Raw genomic sequence first — 21,285 nt, 5'->3', positions numbered from 1 at the left:
AGAATTAGGAATGTTTCAGTTATCCAAAACAAATACCATCAATCTTTATTTGACTTTAAAACAACATTTGCCTGATGACTCTCTTGTGACTGGATGATTGATGCCGGTGTTTGTGTCTCCCTGGTCCCCAGGTAGCACTGACTCCAACCACTGCTCAGTCATTGTACAAAGGAGGAAAGATAAATATATCAAACTATTTAATCTTTGTTGCTCAGTGGTGAACTTTTGGAACTGAAACCAAAATCCACTCACTGCCATTTTTCTAACTTTAATCGTTTCTCTGGGTTATTCAGTTTGACTATATATGGTACTTTCTACATTTCTTGACATTCATAAAAGCCAACAATGGTAACTAACAGGATACATGCTTAAATTGTTTGTTAAGTAAAATTATTTAAAATGAGTAAAGTAATACAATCTCTCGCAGTTTAGATTTATTCATAACAATGTCTTTCTCTTATATTTGAATAAATATATCATGTGCGAGTGACAATTTGAGTGGACAAGTCACCAAACTGGACAGGTCACCAGTCCATAACGAGACAAACAGACAGACCAAAGGCAGTTTTGCATCAATTAAGCTCTTGTGTATGTTTTTGGATGCAAACTGTGGACCAGGAGCCAAACGATATCGTATCGGTCTCATTCTGAAGTGAGTGTGCTAACCAGTACACCATTGTGCACTCTGCAGTTTAAATAATGTGAGAACACATAGTGTAACATTTTATAAATAAAAAAAAAAATCCAACAAGAAATGTATTCTATCATTGTTTTATCCAGAAATAATTAAAGTGTCAGTTTTATTGTTGACATGAATTTGGAATATGTAAATGATTAAAGGATGTTTCCTTCCTAGTCTAAAAAGAAAAATATTTCATTGAAAACCGTTTTGGAATGAGCTGTGTGGTTAAGCTATGTTGTATTTGACTTCCCTATAAAGAGGGGAAGCTGCATTTCTCCACACATTACCATGGGCAGAATAACTGAGATGAGAAACGGTTGGAATATGACCCCATTAGTTCAGTTACAAAGTAAATGGAGGGAGCAAAGGGTTAAAGGTGAAAACAAGCTCATATATTCAAGGACAAAGAAGGGAAATCCAAGAATTTACATTTCCACAAAAAAACAAAAACAAAAATAACAACAACAACTCAAAGACATACCTGAGAAACAAAGACTGTTTGACTTGAGGTGTCCTGGGGGATTTGGCGGGCGGGGTGGGGGGGCTTTTTCTGGGAAACTACACTCATGCCACTTGAATCCTCTTCAACATAGTAGTAGCTAAAATGTGTATAATAAAGGCATGTAGAAGGATTCACACACATTTACAAGCATCAAAATTGAATTTCTGAATTCCCTTTATTCCAGTTGTGACTTTCCATCGTAGGATAGAAATAGTCAGCTGGACTGGGATGACTTTAAGTGATCTATCAAAAAGTGAGTAGAAATTAAAAGGGTCAAAGCATTATGAGGCTTCATGACGCACAGCTGAGCTCAGACTTCTTCACATGGCTTTATGTGTAACTCGTCAAACTTCTGCAGTAAATGTAGATTTCCAGATAAAGGCAAATTGTCTGCTGCTGCTGAAGCCAGAGCCAGCCATGTATTCCTTGTTAAGCGACACTAAAACAATCAGGAAGTGCTCCCTCTGACCCCACAGTGAATCTCTAGAATGACACGACATTCCTTTCCCATGATCCAGCTGCATTTGTCCATCAGATGTGCGCTGAATCGCTGAATAAGTGATGGACCAGCAGAAAAGGTTTCGCACACTTTGTGACATATTAATAGACGTTCTCTCACATGTTTGTTCCTTGTTTTGTTTTCCTCCTCATCACCCCTTACAGATGCTGATCTCCCTGCATTCCAGGCAAGAAAAGGAGAGATTGATGTGATAATTACTGCAATTTTGCTATATGAAAATTTTGTTTTAATACATGTATTTCCTATAAACGATCTTTAAAGCGTCTGAAATTTGATTTGAACTATTAACTATTCAAAAAGCAACCTATGAACTGAATGATCAATCAGTGTGTCTTTTCATTATTACCATACTTTAATGCCTTTTAGGTCTTATATAAAACACTTACATTCTCATTCTCATCCTCAACTCTTGCAAAGATAAGAATGGACCTAATGCCTTGAATGTACCTGATATGAAAGTGCAATCAAAAGACAGTCTCAATAAATGTGTTTTATCTGTATTGTGGAGTGTCACGACATGAACAGGTTTCTAGCTTTGAGCAGTTTTGTTTTAAACGGTAGTTCATATTTTGTGGGGTTTGATCTTCAGTTGGTAAGCTAAAGACAAATACTTGTGTGTATTTACATAAACAAAGTCTACTTGAAGTAGTTTGTCATTTGTACGGTAGAATAACAACAATACCAAGTAACACAAAGTGCGGATGAAGACGAATGGATCATTTATGACAAGTGGTGCTTCCTGGGAAATGACTCTTACTTCCCTGCTGGGAGTCAATGTGTTGTTTCAGGTTGATCGTAGTCACTCGGCACAAAACTCCTCTTTACTGGCAGTTGGTCTAATCAGTTTCCTGTCTCAGTTTCATGTGGCTGCAGGTGAATGGCGGCACTTTTAGCCGTATGACACATAAAATTACCTGAAAAGATTTGTAGGAGTGAGGCAACTGAAAAACTCAGGATGACAAGATGACATTGACTGAAACTGAAGTATTCAATTTGGTTGTGCTCTTTTATCTGAGGTTGTAGTAATCATCAGGGCTCCATTGAACAATCCTTTAGTCTAGTTTACCGAGGATACTCTTGTGGCATGGTCCTGCTCAAATGTTTGGTTTCTTAAAACTACCGTTACATGTGACTGGCCGGAGAAACTAGTTGTGACAACAGTACCCACATGTTGCCAGTTGACATAACGAACTTGATCACAAACAGTCGTAGAGTTAAACATCCGGCACCTGCAGAGCAACATCATCACTCAGATTGGAGTGATGCTTCAATCTACTGGGCAGCCATTACTGCAAGATCAAGTGTTAAGCTGCCAAATGTAAATTCGCAAAAAACAGGGGTCCCTGAGCGAGACCCTTAACTGCCCTTTGAATGTAAGTTCTGTCTTCTCTTGAATTGCCTTGTGACTGAATTGAGCAGTATATTTAAATGTGGCTGGCCTTGCCCAAGGTGGAGCATAATACATCACAGAAGAGTAATTTTTCATGATACACAAACAAGGATGGAAATCTAATAGAAGATTCTGGATATAATCGCTTATTAATATTTATAATAGTCTGCTGTTATCTTCACCAATGAACACTGCCGCGAAGGTTATGTTTTTGTCCGCCTGCATGTATGTATGCAGTGATGCCGGTAACGCGTTAATTAGTAACGCGTTGCTCTCATATGACCACTTTTTTCAGTAACGAGCAATCTAACGCGTTACTATTTCCAAACCAGAAATCAGATTAAAGTTTGTTCTCCAAGTCACTGTGCGTTACTGTTGAAACGTCCAACAGGACAAGTTTCTTGTCTGTAAAGACGCTTTATTATTAAACAGAACCGGGCCGCTCCTCCGTTCTCCTCCAAACGGACACATGCACCATGCTCCATACGCTCACCTGACCCGCCTCCTTCTCCAAACCAGCTCAAAAAAGACACAAAAGAATAGGAACTAACAAACATAATCACAAAACCATATCATTGCAACAAGAACACAACTGCAGAGATGTTACACTATTTTTGTAATTTTCCAGAGTAAAAACATTTATATTGGCAGGAATAAATCCTTAAACTTCAACGCAACAGGCCAAGCACACTTCTTTTTTGCTAAATCGTTGAGATGTCTATTAAGAAAAAAGGGGCACTTTTCTTAGGAGAGCGTGGTCAGAGTGTCACAGACACGCTTTATATTAATCCTTTCCTTCCTACGTATTATGGTGAGAGGAAACCAGCGACCATTTGTCTGTTGGCTTGTACAAACAGAGGTGCCATGGAAACACCTCCTGTTTGTCCCAGCGCTACACTTGTTTTATATATTACTTCTGAAACACACGCCAGAATTGGCACGCAACCTGCTATTTAATTAACAATTCTACGTTACGAGTGGATCCTTGTAAATGTTTTGAACTGAAGGCGAAGCTTGGGCAAGATGCCAGGATCACAGGCGGAAGATTTTAAAAAAGACCTTTCTGTCTAACCAGCAGGCTCAGTGAAAAGTACCAGAGCTCTGAGGTGCTCCAGAAGAAAACCCCCGAAGGACAGATGAACTGAATGAGCAATCCCATCAGACTCGGTGAAACACGTAGATGCTTCATTATATGTTCTAGAGATCTCCGTCAGATTTCCTCACATGAATCAGCAGCAAAAATTATCGCTAAAAATAAGTTAATTACTCAAGCCAGTCTTAACATGCCTTTGCTGTGGCAGACATTTCCCAGCAGCGTAGACAAGTGGCTCATTCAACTATACACATTGCTTGAATTAACGGCACGAAGTAATGTTACTCTAACACCAATAGTTTTGGCACTAAATTGGTAGTAAGAGATTACTATTACAAAAAACTATTTCATTTACAAAAAAATGTAAACAGTGTCGAGCTGAAGTTGCTGTTTTGTGTTAATTTGCACACTCAACTGACTGTTAGCATTAGCATTTACGTAAGCATTAGACATTAGCATTGACTGAAGCTGTTTTTTCAACAGTTACTTTTTCACCTAACTTCTGTTTACAGGATGAGGAAAGCCTCAATTATCCTGAACTGAGTCTAACTGATAAAGTCAAAGATGTGTGACTGTTAGTAACATCAACATTAACCCATATGTACAGCAGGTGTAATAGCAGCTGTAACGAGTTTTAGCTTCCCTTATAACACTTGTCTGCTACTGTTTACATGTTTGTAGTTCATCATATTATGTCTTTACTGGCATTATTTTAATCATACACCATTTTTCTTTTTTTAACATGGAGCTGCACGGGACTTTAGACTTATCTGTCATTTTGAAAAAAAAATATATATATCTTTTTTACTTTACTTTAAATTTTTTGGCACAGAAGACAATACTTGAAGGGGACTTGAGAGAATATGCGTCGCACCCTACTGTTACCTACTTAGCTACTTGCATTTGAATAATCTTGAGTTCTTGATTCTGTTAGTGAAGTAACAATAAAAAAGTCAACCAAAACAACAACAAAAAGTTTGTTAAAAAAGAAGAGGAAAAAAAAAAGCTAAGTAGACACTGCAGACTTTTAATGCTAAAACACACATTTTCAGAGTTTTGTGAGCCCAGGGACAGCTCCAACTATCTGCCCAGACTGCAGTTTCTTTTTCCCAGTCTGTAGAACGGTGTTGTCCGGCTTATTAGTATGCCAGTCCCAAGGGCACATCCAGGAAGGGTCATCAGCACGCATTCACGCATGCATACATGCATGCACGCAAGCGGAAAATTGAAGACTATCAAATTAACCTCATACTTTGAACAGTGAAAGGAAACCAGAGCAAACCCAGGCAAGAACATAAACTCCAATAGGAAAGGTTTCCAAGCTCGAACTCGGGACTTTCCTCAGTGTGAGGAGAGAGTAGCTCATCCTAGATAGTACTAGAGCACACTCTCACATATTTGGTACATCAACAAAGCTGTGCCCAGCTTTGTTCCATACAAACATAGTTGTTTTTTTGTCTTTGTACCCTATGATCAAACAAAGTGAACTTCACTATTATTTTTCTCACCTCATACTTGAAGCAATGAAGAAATTAGTTACTTAGAAGACGTTATGCTTCACATTAGTCTATACAGTATTAGTAAAGTTTTCATTTAGTTCTTCTTCGGGCCTCATGTGTAGTGTCCATGTTTGCAATAAGGTACATACAAAGGTTAACAGCACTGACTTTAATTAAAAACAAACAAACAAACAATAAAAAGCACATGAATAAAAAGGTTGCGTAAGAGCCAAATGCGTCCTCTGGTCTTGAGTTACTTTCATCCAAAAAAACCTCAAAGATCTAGATACAGAACTTATTAATAGAAATGAGGCCACTAACGTAATCGTGATTTGTGTCATACACGCACGTTTAAGTACAAAGTCATCCAGCAAATGCTCTCACTCAGAATCATTCACAGTCCAAATACAAAGTCCCCACATCACAGGAAGGAAACGGTGACACAGGATAAAAGTACAATGACAGTGGCAGTGATGATGAAGGTAACAACGGCTATGGCTTGGCTCTGTGTTATTAATGATATTTTTACAAAATTCAAGAGAACGATAGGAAAAATACTTTAAATAAAAAAGGTTGAGTTAAAGGTGGAAAAAGTAGGACAAATCTTAACAGGTTGTTGCTCTAAAGTAAAACATTCCTGGGTTGGTAAATTGCAGAATAACATCTCTGGTCTGTGCAGTCAGATTATCCCCAGTCAATGTTCTTCTCTCCACATATCAAACTGTAAGCAGGAGCTACACTCCAGCTCATCAGTCTCACTTCAATGTAAGTAATATTTACAGAAATAAGTTGTTTGTAGTTGCAGTTGTGCTTTGCTTCTTGCTGATACTGTGGTACGTTTGAGTACAAGACAAGTAACTGTACCTTTGTAAGTTAAGGTTAATAAAGATGTACTCATTCTCGTTGTTTGTTAATATAGTTTGTGGGTTTGACACAATAACATTAGATTATCGAAGTCACCAGTCTTTTGTCCTGTCATCCAACCAGACACAAGTATTATCACTTTTTTAATCATTATTGTTTTTACCTTGATCAACATAAACAGCATCAACATCGCCCTGGTGTCACTTGAAAGCAGCAGCATCTCCTGTCACTGAATTTCTCAGATATTACAGGCCCTGAGCCCATGCACACTCACCAGTCCTAACACTATTTCTATGCGTGTACATATCCAACACAGCATGTTTCTTCTTTTTTTTTAACTGCAAACTGAGTGTACTGCAAATGAAATACTGCTAAACCACAAACTCTACAACAAGGCTCTGCACCCCGCCCATGGGCAAAGCATGCACAAACACTGTAATTCAAAGTCCTGCACTGAAAAGGAAAATGGGTCACCAAACTGAAAAGAAAGCTGGTTTTACATGCCACTAGGTTGGTTGACATGGAAGACATTCCCAGAGGAAGCTAAAAGAGCAGCCTGCGGATCAGTTTTGTTTTGTCGTAATTAAGAGTTGGATTGAAAGTTGCAGTGATGTGGATGACATTTTGAAGCATGTCAGGGTAATTTTGCCAATTACTTTGACTCAAAAAGGCTCGATTTGAACCACATTGTTTTTGGCTTCTGCGGCATCAACAAAAATCTCGATTTTTCTGTCTAATTGCAAATACAACGCACGCACGCACGCACGCACCTGCGCCGCCGCCCCGTCAGGTTCAATTACATCAGTAAGTCGGAAGAAGATGCTTAATATTCTGAGTGTTAGCACTTTTCGAAAGAAAAAAATTCATGAACCAATGACAAAGAGATCAAACAGCAACAAAACAGAGTTAAAATAGCCAATATACAATATACATGGGTAATTTTGTTGAGAAAGCATATTTATTTGTTGATTGTTAATTATGAATGCTGTAATCTCATTTGTGCTCACCCTGATGTAAGTTGTCGATTATATCATATATATTTCTATATATCATTACAAAATCTGTCACTTTGTCAGTCGTACTGAATTCCCTGTGTGCTAGAGCCTAAATCAATAAATTCACAATTAATTTTAACCATATCGCACCAACGCTGAGCAGAAGTAAACTCTGTTGTTAACGGTCACATCATGGCGTAACCGCATAGAAAGTTTATATTTTTATGTAATACTTGAGGGCTGAAAAAAGGAGCTCTGATATTTGTTAGTATACCATACAAATCCGGGTCACTGACCAAATATTTGGTTAATCCCATCACTCTCTGTTTGGGAGATTATTAGTTCTAGCTGGACATGTGAGAAACAATCCCAGGGACATAGTCAGTTTGTATGCACATTGATGCACACTAACATTCATTAAAGGCACAGCACATCTGCACATATATACATATGTTTCAGGGCTATGCAGGAAAAAAAAAAAAAAAAACATGTTACCAAAGTACACATCAACGTGGGGAAGCAGTTATGTAGTAATTATTCTCCAGCGCTCACGTGGGTCTCATCTACCTGTCTAATGATTCAGACATACAGTACAGCACTGTACACCAGCTGTGTACTTCTGCTTTCTTCACTATAGTCCAGTACTTTCCACAGGAAACCCTCAGTCATAGAGGTGGAACCCACCCAGCCAAAGGTCTCTGACGTGTCCAGACGTCAGCGTCTCCAGACACCCATGATTACACGTTGTACTTTACCATTTCTTTACTTTATCTCCATGTTTATTAAAGAAAATAATAGCAAACTAAGATTCAAGATTGTTTATCCATGATGATGACCACCTTTGTAATTCACAAATAGATACTCAGACTGATTAATGTGGACATATGGTAGAAAAAGAAAAACTTTCTGAGATGTTTTTTCATCTTTGCAGAGTAATGTCTTTGTATTCTTGACAGGTAAAATCGTCACTAGTCTGATGTCTCATAGACCTCATAATGCTCCCAATCAGCAGCCTGATGGCTCTCTGACCGAGTTAGAATACCCACAGTCCTCCTGGGGTAAGACCCAGTGTATTTCCACCCAGAGTCAACAAGCATCAGCATTTCTCATTTTTGACTTTAACTGCCGCTTAATGTCTTTCGGTAAATTTCTTGTTAACATAAGTTCATTTTCAGCCAGCTACTTTCTAAGATACTGCAAATTATATACAAGACACCGTCATACATTTCTTCATCTGGTCCAACCTGTTACACTTCTCACTGTTCAGTCATTCTTGCATAGATATATTTTGAAAAGAGTACTGCAATGTAGAAACAACAATATTTGCATCGTGTTAGTTAGGTATCCCACCACCAATGTGTTATTTAAAAACAAAACTACATCTTTCAATATTTTAATGTAATACACCTACGCTGGAGTTCTTCAGGTCATTGGAAATTATGGGTCAAGATGTTTTGATTTGAAGACGTGTGTGAAAATATTTCTATTTGAATTTTGTCTGAGCCACTTTTGTCAACTTTCATTTGCAATAAACTATAAACTAATAAACTCATGTTACATTACATGTCCAAATGTACTATCAGTTTCAAACTAAGTTGGACTTTTTTTCTTGCTTTCCTAAGATTTAAATTTGTAAATCTGTCAACAATTTCCTACATATCCCAAAAATATCCAGTAACACAATGTGGAAAAAACAATACACTCTTACTGATGGCTCAAAATAAAACTGACTGGAGGCGAACACTAAACTCTGCATGACAACAGGACCAAATTTACCAAAGAAGCTAATGGCAAAGGACATTTCAGACACTTAAGGGACAAAACTTGTTTTGTGTGAGGGCTTTTTTTTTTTTTTTTAGAAATCTCCTTTGGGTCTGGTTGGTTGTTACTGTGATGCACAGTAACAACCAAAGATAAGTCCATTGTGGTCACCAAAATAAGCTCATTATAATGAACAAAATCACTTAAGAGACTGATTGCAAATCACTGCCTTTACTGCACATAACTCAGGTGTGTATTCATATGACACAAGTTGGTGTTTCTCACCCAAATATTAGACAGTAAGTGTAACCAGACAGCATGTGAAAGCTGAGGACTACTATGACGAAGAGATGCGGTTGATTTGCTTCAAGTGTCAGAAATAGGAAGTAAGTCTATACAAACCAAATACAGGAGTGACACATGGCAATGAGACACATAGCAGTCATCATTAGGTGAGTGTGGACTTTTTTTTAACTGGATCTACACTACGAGGAATTAACAGAGGCTGTGATATGCGGTGTGTGTGTGTGTGTGTGTGTGTGTGTGTGTGTGTGTATGTATGCGTGTGTGTGTGTGTGTCCTGACCTGCGAGTATGGCTGTGGTTGGCTGCATGGAGTTTCCTGATGACCTCCTCACTGAAGTCAAAATGAACCCTTCCTCTGGCACAGGGTGAACGCCGGTACATTGCCCTGACACAAATGCGCTCATGCACACACTATCCAGCACAAACCAGCACACATGCAATGCCACAACATACCTGGAACCTCCATGTCAAAGGTGCAGCGCGAAAAATGTCTCACAATGTCACACACACAGCATCACCAGTGATAACGACATGATAACACGCATACACATCCCTGATGTGCTCGCAAAACACACACGCTGCCTCCCAAGTCTAACACCACAAAAAGACCATCACACTCACGGTCCCTCACCTGAACCTGAGCTGCACAGCATCACTTCTTGCTCCCTGATAACACACACAACTGTTTAACTAAAATCCCCTGAATTAAAGAAAGTTACTCAGCAGGCAGTTCATCACCATAACTTTGTGATAAACAATAAAAGCAGCAAAACCAGTAGCTCCATTCATCTCACACTCTCATGTCACACACAAAACAACATTACGGCAGTCAAGGCGTCACATCACGGAAATCTTTCAGCCTTCATTCACACTCAGACGTGCTCCACTCGCTCTCTGTGCTCTTTCTGCTGGATTCTGCTCCTCGTCACGGACTATGGGCTATACTTCCTCCCTATGCCCTGTGTGTGTGTGTGTGTGTGTGTGTGTGTGTGTGTGTGTGTGTGTGTGTGTGTGTGTGTGTGTGTGTGTGTGTGTGTGTGTGTGTGTGTGTGTGTGTGTACCCAGCAGTGTTAAATAGGGGCCATCTAAGTTGTGGAGTGGAATAACTGGACTGGAGTCATAATTCATCCATCACTTACTGTCCTATTAGCTTGTATCTATGAAAAATATACAAAAACATGAAAGGGGTGCACATAAAGGAACAAACTAAATGTAAAACCTCAGTGCTTTATAAAGTGATACTTTACATATGATCCATAAAGTGATACAACAAATCCCTAGAATATAGATTATAAATAGAATTCTACTAGTTTTGAATTTTTGTTGTTGTGTGTTTAAGAAATAAGTGACATGAACTGATGTCCTCTTGTGTAGGATACAGGCTATGTGCTGGTGTGTATAAACCTTTATGCCCCATTAGAAATTGCATGTAAGCTCATGTAATGTATATTGTGACATTTAATGTCAAGAGCAGTGTTGAACACACCTTAATAGCTTTAATTACTAACATGCCAGGGCAGTAAAATGCCAAAATATCAGCATACAACGATTTTTTTTAAGTTGTATATTACATGACAGCACGATCACTTTGTTCATTATTCATAAAATAAAAAAAAATAAAAAAATAATTCTTATATAAAAAGCAAGGCAATGTTGTTTTTAGAATGATCTTGGTCCACATTAACTCTGTGTATGCGTGCGAGAGAGAGAGAGACAGAGAAAGACACAGAGAGAGAGAGAGAGAGAGAGAGAGAGAGAGAGAGAGAGAGAGAGGTGGCATCTGGTATAATAGCATGGGGCCACAGTGCCAGTTGACATACATGTTGGCCTGATATTCAAGTCTTCATGTCCTGATAACTACTGACATGATCCGTGATGAAGAGTCGCACAAATTGTACTAGAAAAATCTGAGAAGATGTCAAAGGTGGAGTAGTGACTGTGTCAATAGCCTGAGCTTGATGGTTCATGGTCTGTCACTGGGCGGCAGTCCGATTGAAAGAAAAAGTATTTCTGGTCTTTGAAATATCAGGAAAATATTATGATTATGAATTACGAGTTTTGTTTTTGTAGCACAAATAAGGAAGCCACACAGGTAATCTGTCCTGAATGACAGCTTGGGTAATTTCCAGTAGGTTCCCATCATGATAGGACAAGCAAGCCTCCCTGCCATTTCATTGGACATGATTCATAGAGATGACACATGGAGTTGGCACTTAAACAGGAGGAGTCGAATCACAGAGGCCAAAAGTGAATCACTACTAAGTTCCCACACTGCAGCTCGCCCCACTGCACCTCAACAAACACAAAGATGGGAGAAGCGGAAGATGCGGTAGCCACAAGGCTGTATATACTATGTGACAGACACAGTGCCATTCCTCCTTAATTATCTCTAGAGGGTCAACATCAGAAAAAACAAGACACAGGAAGAGTTCCTCTCAAATATATTTTTTAAATAATATTCATCCGTCACTGAAAACTGTGTTATTGAAATATAAGCAGAAAATGGCCATGTTGTACAAACTGGTTTAAAAAGCACATGTTCTGTTTGGACGACAAAACTAATGACTAAACAAAAATGAAGCTTAAATCGGCTGAAAACATTCTACATTTATGCCGACGTTTAATAATCTCAACTGACATGTTTGCACTTTTGTACCGGTAAAGGCTGAATTCAACAAAACTAACAGAAAAGATTAGAAATGTTTATAATTATACTTTTAAGATCATTTTGGCAACACCACGAGCAAACAAAAGAAGAGCAGAATATTACGAATGCCAATCCATATAGAGTTAAGCAAGCTGCAGCCCACATGTACTCTCCAGTCCTCTCCAACAATGTCAGGTCAAATGAACATTATTGACTTTATTGCTAAAGCAGGACTTGTACATAAAATTATATCACAATGCGTGGCTGTGGTGTTAAAAAAAGATTGAGAATTTAAAAAAGGATTTAAATAAAAAACAAAAAAAATTACTGCTATTTTTACACTACATACATACACAATCTAATGGGATCAAATACGACAGTGGTGATGTCCGGGGTACTTTGAGGCCTTAAAATTATTTTTTTCAGGTCGTTTGGCCATTGTATCTGTGTACACAGGGGGCTGAATATGAAGAACATATCTAAGAACCATCAATCTACATAAAAACACGTAAAATCAACAGAAATAAAAATGATCCGTTTTCTGGCCAAGTCTAACAAACACTGCTTATAAAATTCACACCTAAAAATTAAACTTAAATGTTTGTAATCCATAAATATGTTTTCTATATATTTTCGTGTCATCACAGTCAAATCACTCTAAAATGGTTAGATCTCTAAGCAAAACTAAAGCCAACTGAAAAAGTATAAAACAATCATGTTCAAAATTAAGTGAAGTCCTATTTACAACCTCAACTTAAATCTGGCACATGCTGCCACTCCAGTTCACTTACAGTGCACACCAGTCCCAGAATAAAAACTTAATATATACATAAACAATCTGCAAATTGACAACCTCTTTTTTCTTTGTCATAGATTTCATACAATAGAGAAGTAAACAGCTCTGCTTTGTTTCAATTCAAAATGTAAAATATACTTTATTTCAGGACAGTGGTGTGATAGTAATAACAATAAAGACCTGGTAACATAACAAATACTACCATATTTATCACCAGTTCTAATTACAGTGTGTCTGCAGGCATTTGTTACCAAATTTATGCAGGACATTTTCATGAACACCAGGGGACGCTGTTTCATCCATCAATTATCCATGCATCAATCCATCCATCCATCTCACAAAATGCTTGTTTTCGTACTGTGAGCTCGGGGGGGGGGGGGGGGGGGGGGGGGGGGGGGTAACCAGAGCACCTGGAAAACTACACTCACAAAAGGAGAACATGCAAACTACACAGAGAGGAACCCAAACCTGAAGCACAATGCCAGCATGCAGTCTCTGTGGCTGCATGCTGTGATTTTCAGCATCCACAAGGTGGCAGTGTATTAACTGTATTTTCCCTGGAGTCAGAGCAGTCAGCTCGCATTTGCAGGACGTGGCATCAGAGGTGTGCCACCAGATGCGCCATGCCCTGTGGAAAGCCGTAGGAGACAGCAGTACACGCAAAGTGAACATGGGTCCCTCAAATATTATTTTAGTTTGGATCAAAATTTAAGTGACAAAGTGCACAACAGTTCTGTTGAAGCCAAGTGATAAGATATAAAAGGAATCCCATTTTTATAATTAAGGTGGAAGCCCAGTGGAAGCCAAGCTCCTGGGGAAGATACTACATGTGTGCACACCGTTTATTACGCCACAAATATTTATATATTATTAATTTAATGCAATATTGTTTTTAAATTGTACATTAAGTCAATTTCTAATTACTACTGTTGACAAAATATTATTTTTCAGTGGCAACCTCCATGTGTAATTTAGAAAAAAAGAACAAAAAGCAAGCTTGCAAGCAAAGCATGGTATTTTCGACCCATATCTTTTAAAGTGTTCCATGCCAAGGCTGAGAGAGCTATAATTGGACACTTTAAGAGCATCCTGTCAAATTGTTACTCTCTGCTGCATTGGCCTCATGATTTGAATCAATATCACTCTGCAGACAAAAAGAAAACCTTGCACGCCTTTTGTCTCGACGAACCACAAATAAAGGCTGCAAATAGAATTTAAGATGTATTTGACAGAAGATGACAGGCACAGCATCACCTCTGACTCCCTCAAACAAACACACACAATCATTTTACATCAGAATCAAACAACAGGCAGAATCCCTGAAAGCTATTTCAGTCTAAAGTCTAAGAAGAGGTGCTGAGGAATAGAAGTTCACAGATGGAGATTTATCAAAACAGAGGAAAGCAAAGGAGGGGCATGAAATTATTTTTAGATGTGAGAATTTCAGACAGAGTCAAACTTCCAATTGTACACTTATTCCACTGGAACTTCTACAGACAATTCTTGAGGTAGAATCATCTGACAACCAACACTCTGGTTGAATATGAAGAATGTCGCACTTGTGACAAAACAGGTCAAAACAACATTGTAAAACAGGTCCCACTTCCCCCTGGTGAGCAACATAACACCTTGACGCCCCCTAGTGGCTCATTGTCCCACACGACACAATAAGAGCACAGCACAGATAAATTGAACAGTTTGGTAGATTTCTCATAGCAGTGATATTAGTGTTGTTTTTTTTTTCATTTTCTGTTGGGCCTTATTTACTTTAAACAGCTAAAACATTAATGGAAATCATGACTGGCTGCCGTGTGAAGCTGTAACTTCTGATTGGGTGATTGGAGGTGCACTAACAAGACGTGGAGACTGAAGCTCCACAACACAACCGACACTGAGCACAATGTGAGGCTCAGAAATAGATCAATCACTTACAAATACAACCATATATTGATTTGTTCATGTTTTGTTACATTTGCTTTTGTCACCACAATGTTTTAAATACAATTTGTAAAAAACTAAATTAATAGGTTTTAGTTGTCTTTTATTATTGCCTGTTTTATCTCGGACAAACATCTTGGTTCATAAATATGGAGTTGAATTTACAGAATTCAAGGCCGAACAACATATTACTTCATTAAACAGGTAAATCCTTACTGCTTATTTTGTGGTGGTAGTAGTAGTCAACTTCATAACGTGATGTCAAGTGTAGCCAGAGAGGACAAGGCCTGTGGAGCTTTTACAAGAGGAAAAGAGGCAAATAAAGAGAAAATGGCGAGGGAGATGATATACATGCATACATACACAATACATATTTCAATGAAGGATGCTACAGCAGGGCTGTCAGAGAAGGCACTACTTCACGTGAGTATCTTTCTTCAATTTTCAATGACATGTAAAGGGCTTTTGCTGGCTTGCCAAAGTGAGTATCCTGTATATTAATCAAATAAGTCAATGAGTTAAAAACTAGACATTTTTATTTAATGTTGCTGCTTTGTCAGAGCTATGAAAAAAAAAAGAAAAAAGAAAAGAAAACTCATGTCTTGTTGTAATAGATGTTATGTTTTGAAATAAAAAGATGATAAATTAAATAAATTAAATAAATGAAGATATCACATTCTTTTGTTAAGTTTCATGAGCTCAAAACAATGCAATATGTAACCTTTGATTGGTTACTGTTGCTGAATAAAAGATCTTCTGAATGAGCAGAAAACTGGCATTGACAAATGTGAGCCTTCAACTGCAGGACCAACCGCCTGGACGTAACGTGTGAGACAAGAGTAAAACACAACGAGCAATATCTTAGATCTGTCAAGTCTCGTCTGTCCCTCCATCCAACATCAGTCTGAACATTTCATTTTTCTAGTGACTTTTCCACAGCGACCAGTGGTAGGGAAGAGAAGAGAAGAGAAGAGAAGAGAAGAGAAGAGAAGAGAAGAGAAGAGAAGAGAAGAGAAGAGAAGAGAAGAGAAGAGAAGAGAAGAGAAGAGAAGAGAAGCAGATACCAGCAGGAAGGAGATAATAGGCCCTTCTTTTACACATTTGATTGCCAGATTGAAAATGAAAATTGAAATCGATGGGTGTCTGTCTCACTCGTCTCGCTACAGCGTTGTTTTCTGAAAGCCCCAACTCCCCCCCATACCTCTCAATATAAATCTAATTCCTTTTTCTGAAAAGAGGGCAGTACGTCCGTGCCCCCTGTGATTAACCTAATCCCTGTGCAGAGTAGTGCTCCTCTCAGTGCCAGCACCATCACGTATTTGACGTCAGCCACTCTCACATTGTGATAACCGGGGGGCATACTGTGAAAATGTGAGAATTTTAAGCAGTGCAGCAATACCAGCAGTGTGTAGCCTGAAAGAAATCGCTCAGGGACCTACAGTAAACACAGCTCCAACGCTGAGACATCCAGGAGAAAACTGGGCTCACAAAAATACAAAATGAGGGGATTCCACATGCAATTACAAAGGAGGTTCTCTAATGTTTGTCAATAGGGCGGATTTGCATGTCAAAGATCACCAGATTGATTTAACCTTCCCAAGCCGACGCTGTGACCTTTAAATCCTGACGTGATGAGCCTTGTTCCGGTTTAGCAGCGGAGAGTGTGTGAACCGTGCGCCGTCCCTGTCAGAACATGGCTCCTGGAGCACCGTCGTACCCAGAGAAGCTTACACGAGGACATATCTCCAAAATATAAGTGGGCAGCTTGTTGACACTGAGTTTTGCTTTTCTCTGATTCTCTGCTTGTGTTGAAAACAATAACGTGTGGGTGCTCAGGCTTTACGGTTTGGTCTGACTATCACCTCTGCTCTCAGTTACTTAGGTCCTTTTACGTCAGTATTTGTTACTTTGAAATATGAAGGCATCCTATAAGAACACACAGAGCAAATTTCCTGTGATGGTAATTTGACAACGTTTGCTTTCAAATCAATTATATGAAATACAAAGCACCACAGAAGTGCTCACAGTTACTCTTACTCTTAAGTCATAATCATATTTTCTATTATTCAATATATTTTGTCCAAAAACTTCTGTAACAGTATAAAATTAGGACGACTTTGAAATATTCAATGGGAGTGAATAGGATACACGAGACTAAAAAAATCAACAGAGCAGAAGGACAACTGAGGTTGAACAGCTTCGAGACAAAGTGGTCAAAGCATGTTGAAGATGAAGCTGCGAGGCAGGATGAGGAGAAGAAGAAGGCCTCAGAGAGGATTCGCCAATGTAGTGACGGAACACATGATGAGGTGGAGGAAGTGAGAGCAGCCAGAAAACAATGACGATACGACTGAAGTTGTCGTTCCCTTCACTCATGTCCTCAATTTTACCCTATAACCAAATATGTCTTCATTTGAAGTGAAATTCCCCTCATGGAGTAATTTGACCTCCTTTGACATTTACTGCAAACTGCAACCAGATACTGTGGTTCGACGAATGAAGGAAACTTTCAGCTGGTGTCACTAATATGACCTGCATCATTCCTATGGAACAGTAAAAAAAAATGTAGCGACACAGTGAGTAAATAATGGATGACAACAAGCGACTAAAGTCCCTGTTATAGTATTTCATGAAATCGAACGTCACTGATGGGTAACATCAGTGGATACAAATAAAACCACTGGCTCCCACTTATGATATTGCTCTAAAGCAGCTCACCCAGTTGAGTTTGTATCAATAACCAATATTGAGATCACATTTCAAGGACAAGTTTCTGTAGAATGACAAGTTCACATTTTTCATGCAACGCAGGTGGCGACAGCTAAATATGAGCATAATTTGACGTGGTGCTTGTTTAACACTGATGTTTGAATGGTGGTTAATAATAGTAAAAACATCTACAGTTGTCTAGTTTTGTAATTTAATCCTGCTATTAAGAAACACAAATGAGTTATTCACACTTCTTTCATCAGCATCTTTCCCAGTATTTTCTTGTTTGGCGTTGCCACAGTGGGGCTTTTTCTCCTTTAACCTTTTTCCTCACAATCCCCTGCTTATTCTCCTCCACTGCCTCCATTAACTTCCTCACAGGTCCTCCTCTTGTGCTGATGCTTGGCAGCTTTATCCTCTCTTACGTGATGGAACTATCTCAACCGCTCGTCTCTCACTTTCCTACCAAACTGTCAAACATGGGACATCCATGTGATGTGGTCACTCTCAGTTCTATCCATGATGCTCACTCCCACAGAGAGAATATCATGTATTTAATGATAAAATGTAATTATTAGAAATTATTCCAATTTTAGAAATGAAACAACCCTGCTTTAGTATAAATATACATTTCCCCAGGTGTGTTCAAGCGAAGTGTCTCTTCTAAGTGTGTTGTGGTCAGAGGGCCTGATCCTGGCATAAAGACACAGCATGAGGGAACAAGACTCACTTGTGTCAATGCTTCTTCTCTTTTCCTTCTGCCTCTATATGCAGTGGCTATTTTTTCATCAAGTTACAGGATGTGCGAGTGTATCCTAAAATGGTTCAAAACAATGATTCATGTCAGATTCAGCAATCAACAAGAACAAATGAGGCAATGCTCCCCAGATTTATACCCGGGCAGCTCTTCTCATACTTCAGCTATTCAGAATATGTATACAAGCGTCCCTTGTAAACTTGCAGACATTAGCTGTTAGATTAAAAACACTGCAATGACCGTCGCCAAGGCCGATTCCGCTTTCAGTTTGATTTAAGTCAATAATCAAAAACATGTTAATTCAACTGAGTGGGCTTTCACATAACTGCAACATTAGCCTGGCTGCAGCTGAAATAGGATGAGGAAATGTTTGTTTGTTGATGGAGGCCTGGTATATCACATTTCACTGGGACAACCTAAGAAGCAGAAACCCACTTACTGTGGGGTTTAGGTTAGCTCAAGCTACATGCTGACCGACAGAGCTCTTTCTAAATGTGCTGGTAAAAATCCCTAAGAAACCATTTTGAACCCAGACGAGCATTAGTGAGCTGATGTAGGTGGAAGTGGCTGTGCAGTTAATGAGGAAGAATAAAAGAGAAAGACAGAAAAGAGACAGTCAAAACAAAATGTTTCTTTCTTTTTTTTTCTTTTTTTTTTTAAAGGGCAATTTTCAGAGCCCAGCTCTCCTCCTATGCACCAAGGTGATTTTCTTCTCACTAAACATGTTATCAGCAATTTCCAGCAGTGATCTCACACAGCACACTGCAACTACAAAAGGACCGACTCTAATGAGAACGACACGCTGCCTCTGACTAATCTTCAATGGCAGGGACGTTGTGGAGTAAACACAATGCCAGATGTAAAAACTGTTTATACTGAATGTACAATATCAGGTTGGTTAAAAACAGATTCTATCAGCTTTCCATTAAAATAGACTTGTATGATGTACAATTGTCTTAATTAGACACTCGTAAGCTTGAGTTCACGCTCTTGTTTAAGGAAAGAGAAATAAAACGTTTCGTCAAATAGGAGTCGTGTGACGCAAGTATTTGGAGACTGGTAGGAGGGTTAGGGTTAGGGTGGAGTTAAGTATTGAAAAATAATAAGTTTCAATAAAATTATTAGGACATTATTTGTCAGCCTCGACTATGCATAATGATGTGCACTTCTATTACTGTGCAGGAGTTGTGATACATGAATTAATCGAGCTGAATTTACAAATTCCAGGAGGAAGATACTCTTAGCTTATGGAAAAAAATGAATCTCAAGAGATGGATTTATGAACTATTGACAGCAGGAAGACGCAGCAAGCAGGAGACACGGACTACAAATACGTAAAGAGCTCATATAGAGGTAACCTCACATCAATCTAAAGATGCTGAGGCGTCTCAGGTACTGTGCTTAAAGCGTAATTTCAATGTTACTCTCATGCTGCTGTCAGGAAATCTGACTGTGGCGTTTGTTCAGTAAACAGCAGGTTAGTGAAATACTAACTTTCAAGACAACCGTTACGACTAATGCTAAAGCTGACAGTGGGCTCATTTAGCAGGACGGACAGTAGCTATGTGACTCTAACAATGAGTAATGAGCCTATTGAAACTCCAGTATTTGTAATTGTGTTGCTCATTCTATAATAGTAATCAGTCATTTGAATAACACATAATTTGAACCCCAAAAAAACCTCATTAAAATAAAGACACAACCACAGAAAAGACTCAGTGGAACAAGCAAGACATCCTGATCACCGTCATGCAGCTGCAACACAGTGTGGAGTGAACCTTATTTCATTCAGTAAGACAACCACCTTCAGTGAACAAGGTCTATAATATCACTAAGTACTCAGCAAAGCACCCCCACAACCACACCAAAGACGGATGTCCAAACTTCCTTCACCTCCACACACCAAACCCAGGAGTGACGACGAGAGCAGAAAGGGCTGATGGGTACTTCCAGCTTGGGCCACGTTGTCGTGACCGCCTCCCCGAGTGATCAAAAATCAATTTGTTTTATGTTTGCTTATTGTTCTCGGCAAGTCTCAACTCAATAACTTACTTGATTTGATTCATCGATGATGAGACTGGTATTATTGAAGTTCTCGAGTATCCACAAACAGAGATCGGATCCCAGTGCGGGCGGGTCGGTCACAGAGCAGTGTCAGCAATCCAAAACATCATCAGTCATTCCATAATTGACTCCAGGCTTTAATAATGTGACTGACTCCAAAAATATCCCTCGTCGTGCGTACCCCAGTCATGCCTGAGGTACTTCAAGGTATCATCTTCAAAAAAGGATGAGACAAAAAGTGGGTTTCTCAAAAGTAAAAAAGGATAATCATCATTATTTTTGTGAGGAAACTGCAGATTGATTTGTCAACCAAAGGCAAGAATCTAAAGAAGAAAATCAAACAAAAACAAACAAACAGATGAAATATAAATAATCCAAATAACCATTTCTTAAGCAGGGCGTCTATTCTGGATCCGTTTCAAAAAAAGTGTCCAGCGCCTCATTTCACGTCTCTGCCTGTACCTGCCCTGATGAAACTGACGCTCTTCCTCTCGGCAGGCTCTACCTGAGTTCATGTCTGCTGGACCACGTTCAGGTCACATTTCAGGGATGATGTCTGATCCCCCAGCCCCAAGTAACCAAGGTACAGTATATATTTGCATGAGCCACCACAACAACTCACACTTTGGCTGTCTTGGCAACATTAGTGCTGATTCTTTTCCAAATTGTTCTTCAAAGAGAAAAAGTTCCCTTAATAAGGAACAATGAGTTAGAACTTTGTGGGGATTTTAGTACACTGTTTATAATACATTCCCCTTAAAAC

At 38.9% G+C, this 21,285-nt stretch overlaps 1 protein-coding gene across 1 annotated transcript in view; it reads right to left on the bottom strand.

The window, feature by feature from the left end:
• LOC308116106 (3',5'-cyclic-AMP phosphodiesterase 4B-like) overlaps positions 1-10,119 on the bottom strand; it is a 67,731-nt gene extending 57,612 nt beyond the window's left edge. The window contains exon 1 of the mRNA XM_080474098.1: positions 9,892-10,119. Coding sequence (XP_080330224.1) covers positions 9,892-9,992 — 101 coding nt within the window. The 5' untranslated portion in view covers positions 9,993-10,119. The remainder of the gene's footprint in view (positions 1-9,891) is intronic.
• Positions 10,120-21,285: the final 11,166 nt, after the last annotated feature.

Source organism: Lipophrys pholis (genome assembly GCF_963383615.2).
Source record: "Lipophrys pholis genome assembly, chromosome: 10".
Lineage (NCBI taxonomy): Eukaryota > Metazoa > Chordata > Actinopteri > Blenniiformes > Blenniidae > Lipophrys > Lipophrys pholis.
This window is presented reverse-complemented; position numbering and strand designations above follow the sequence as displayed.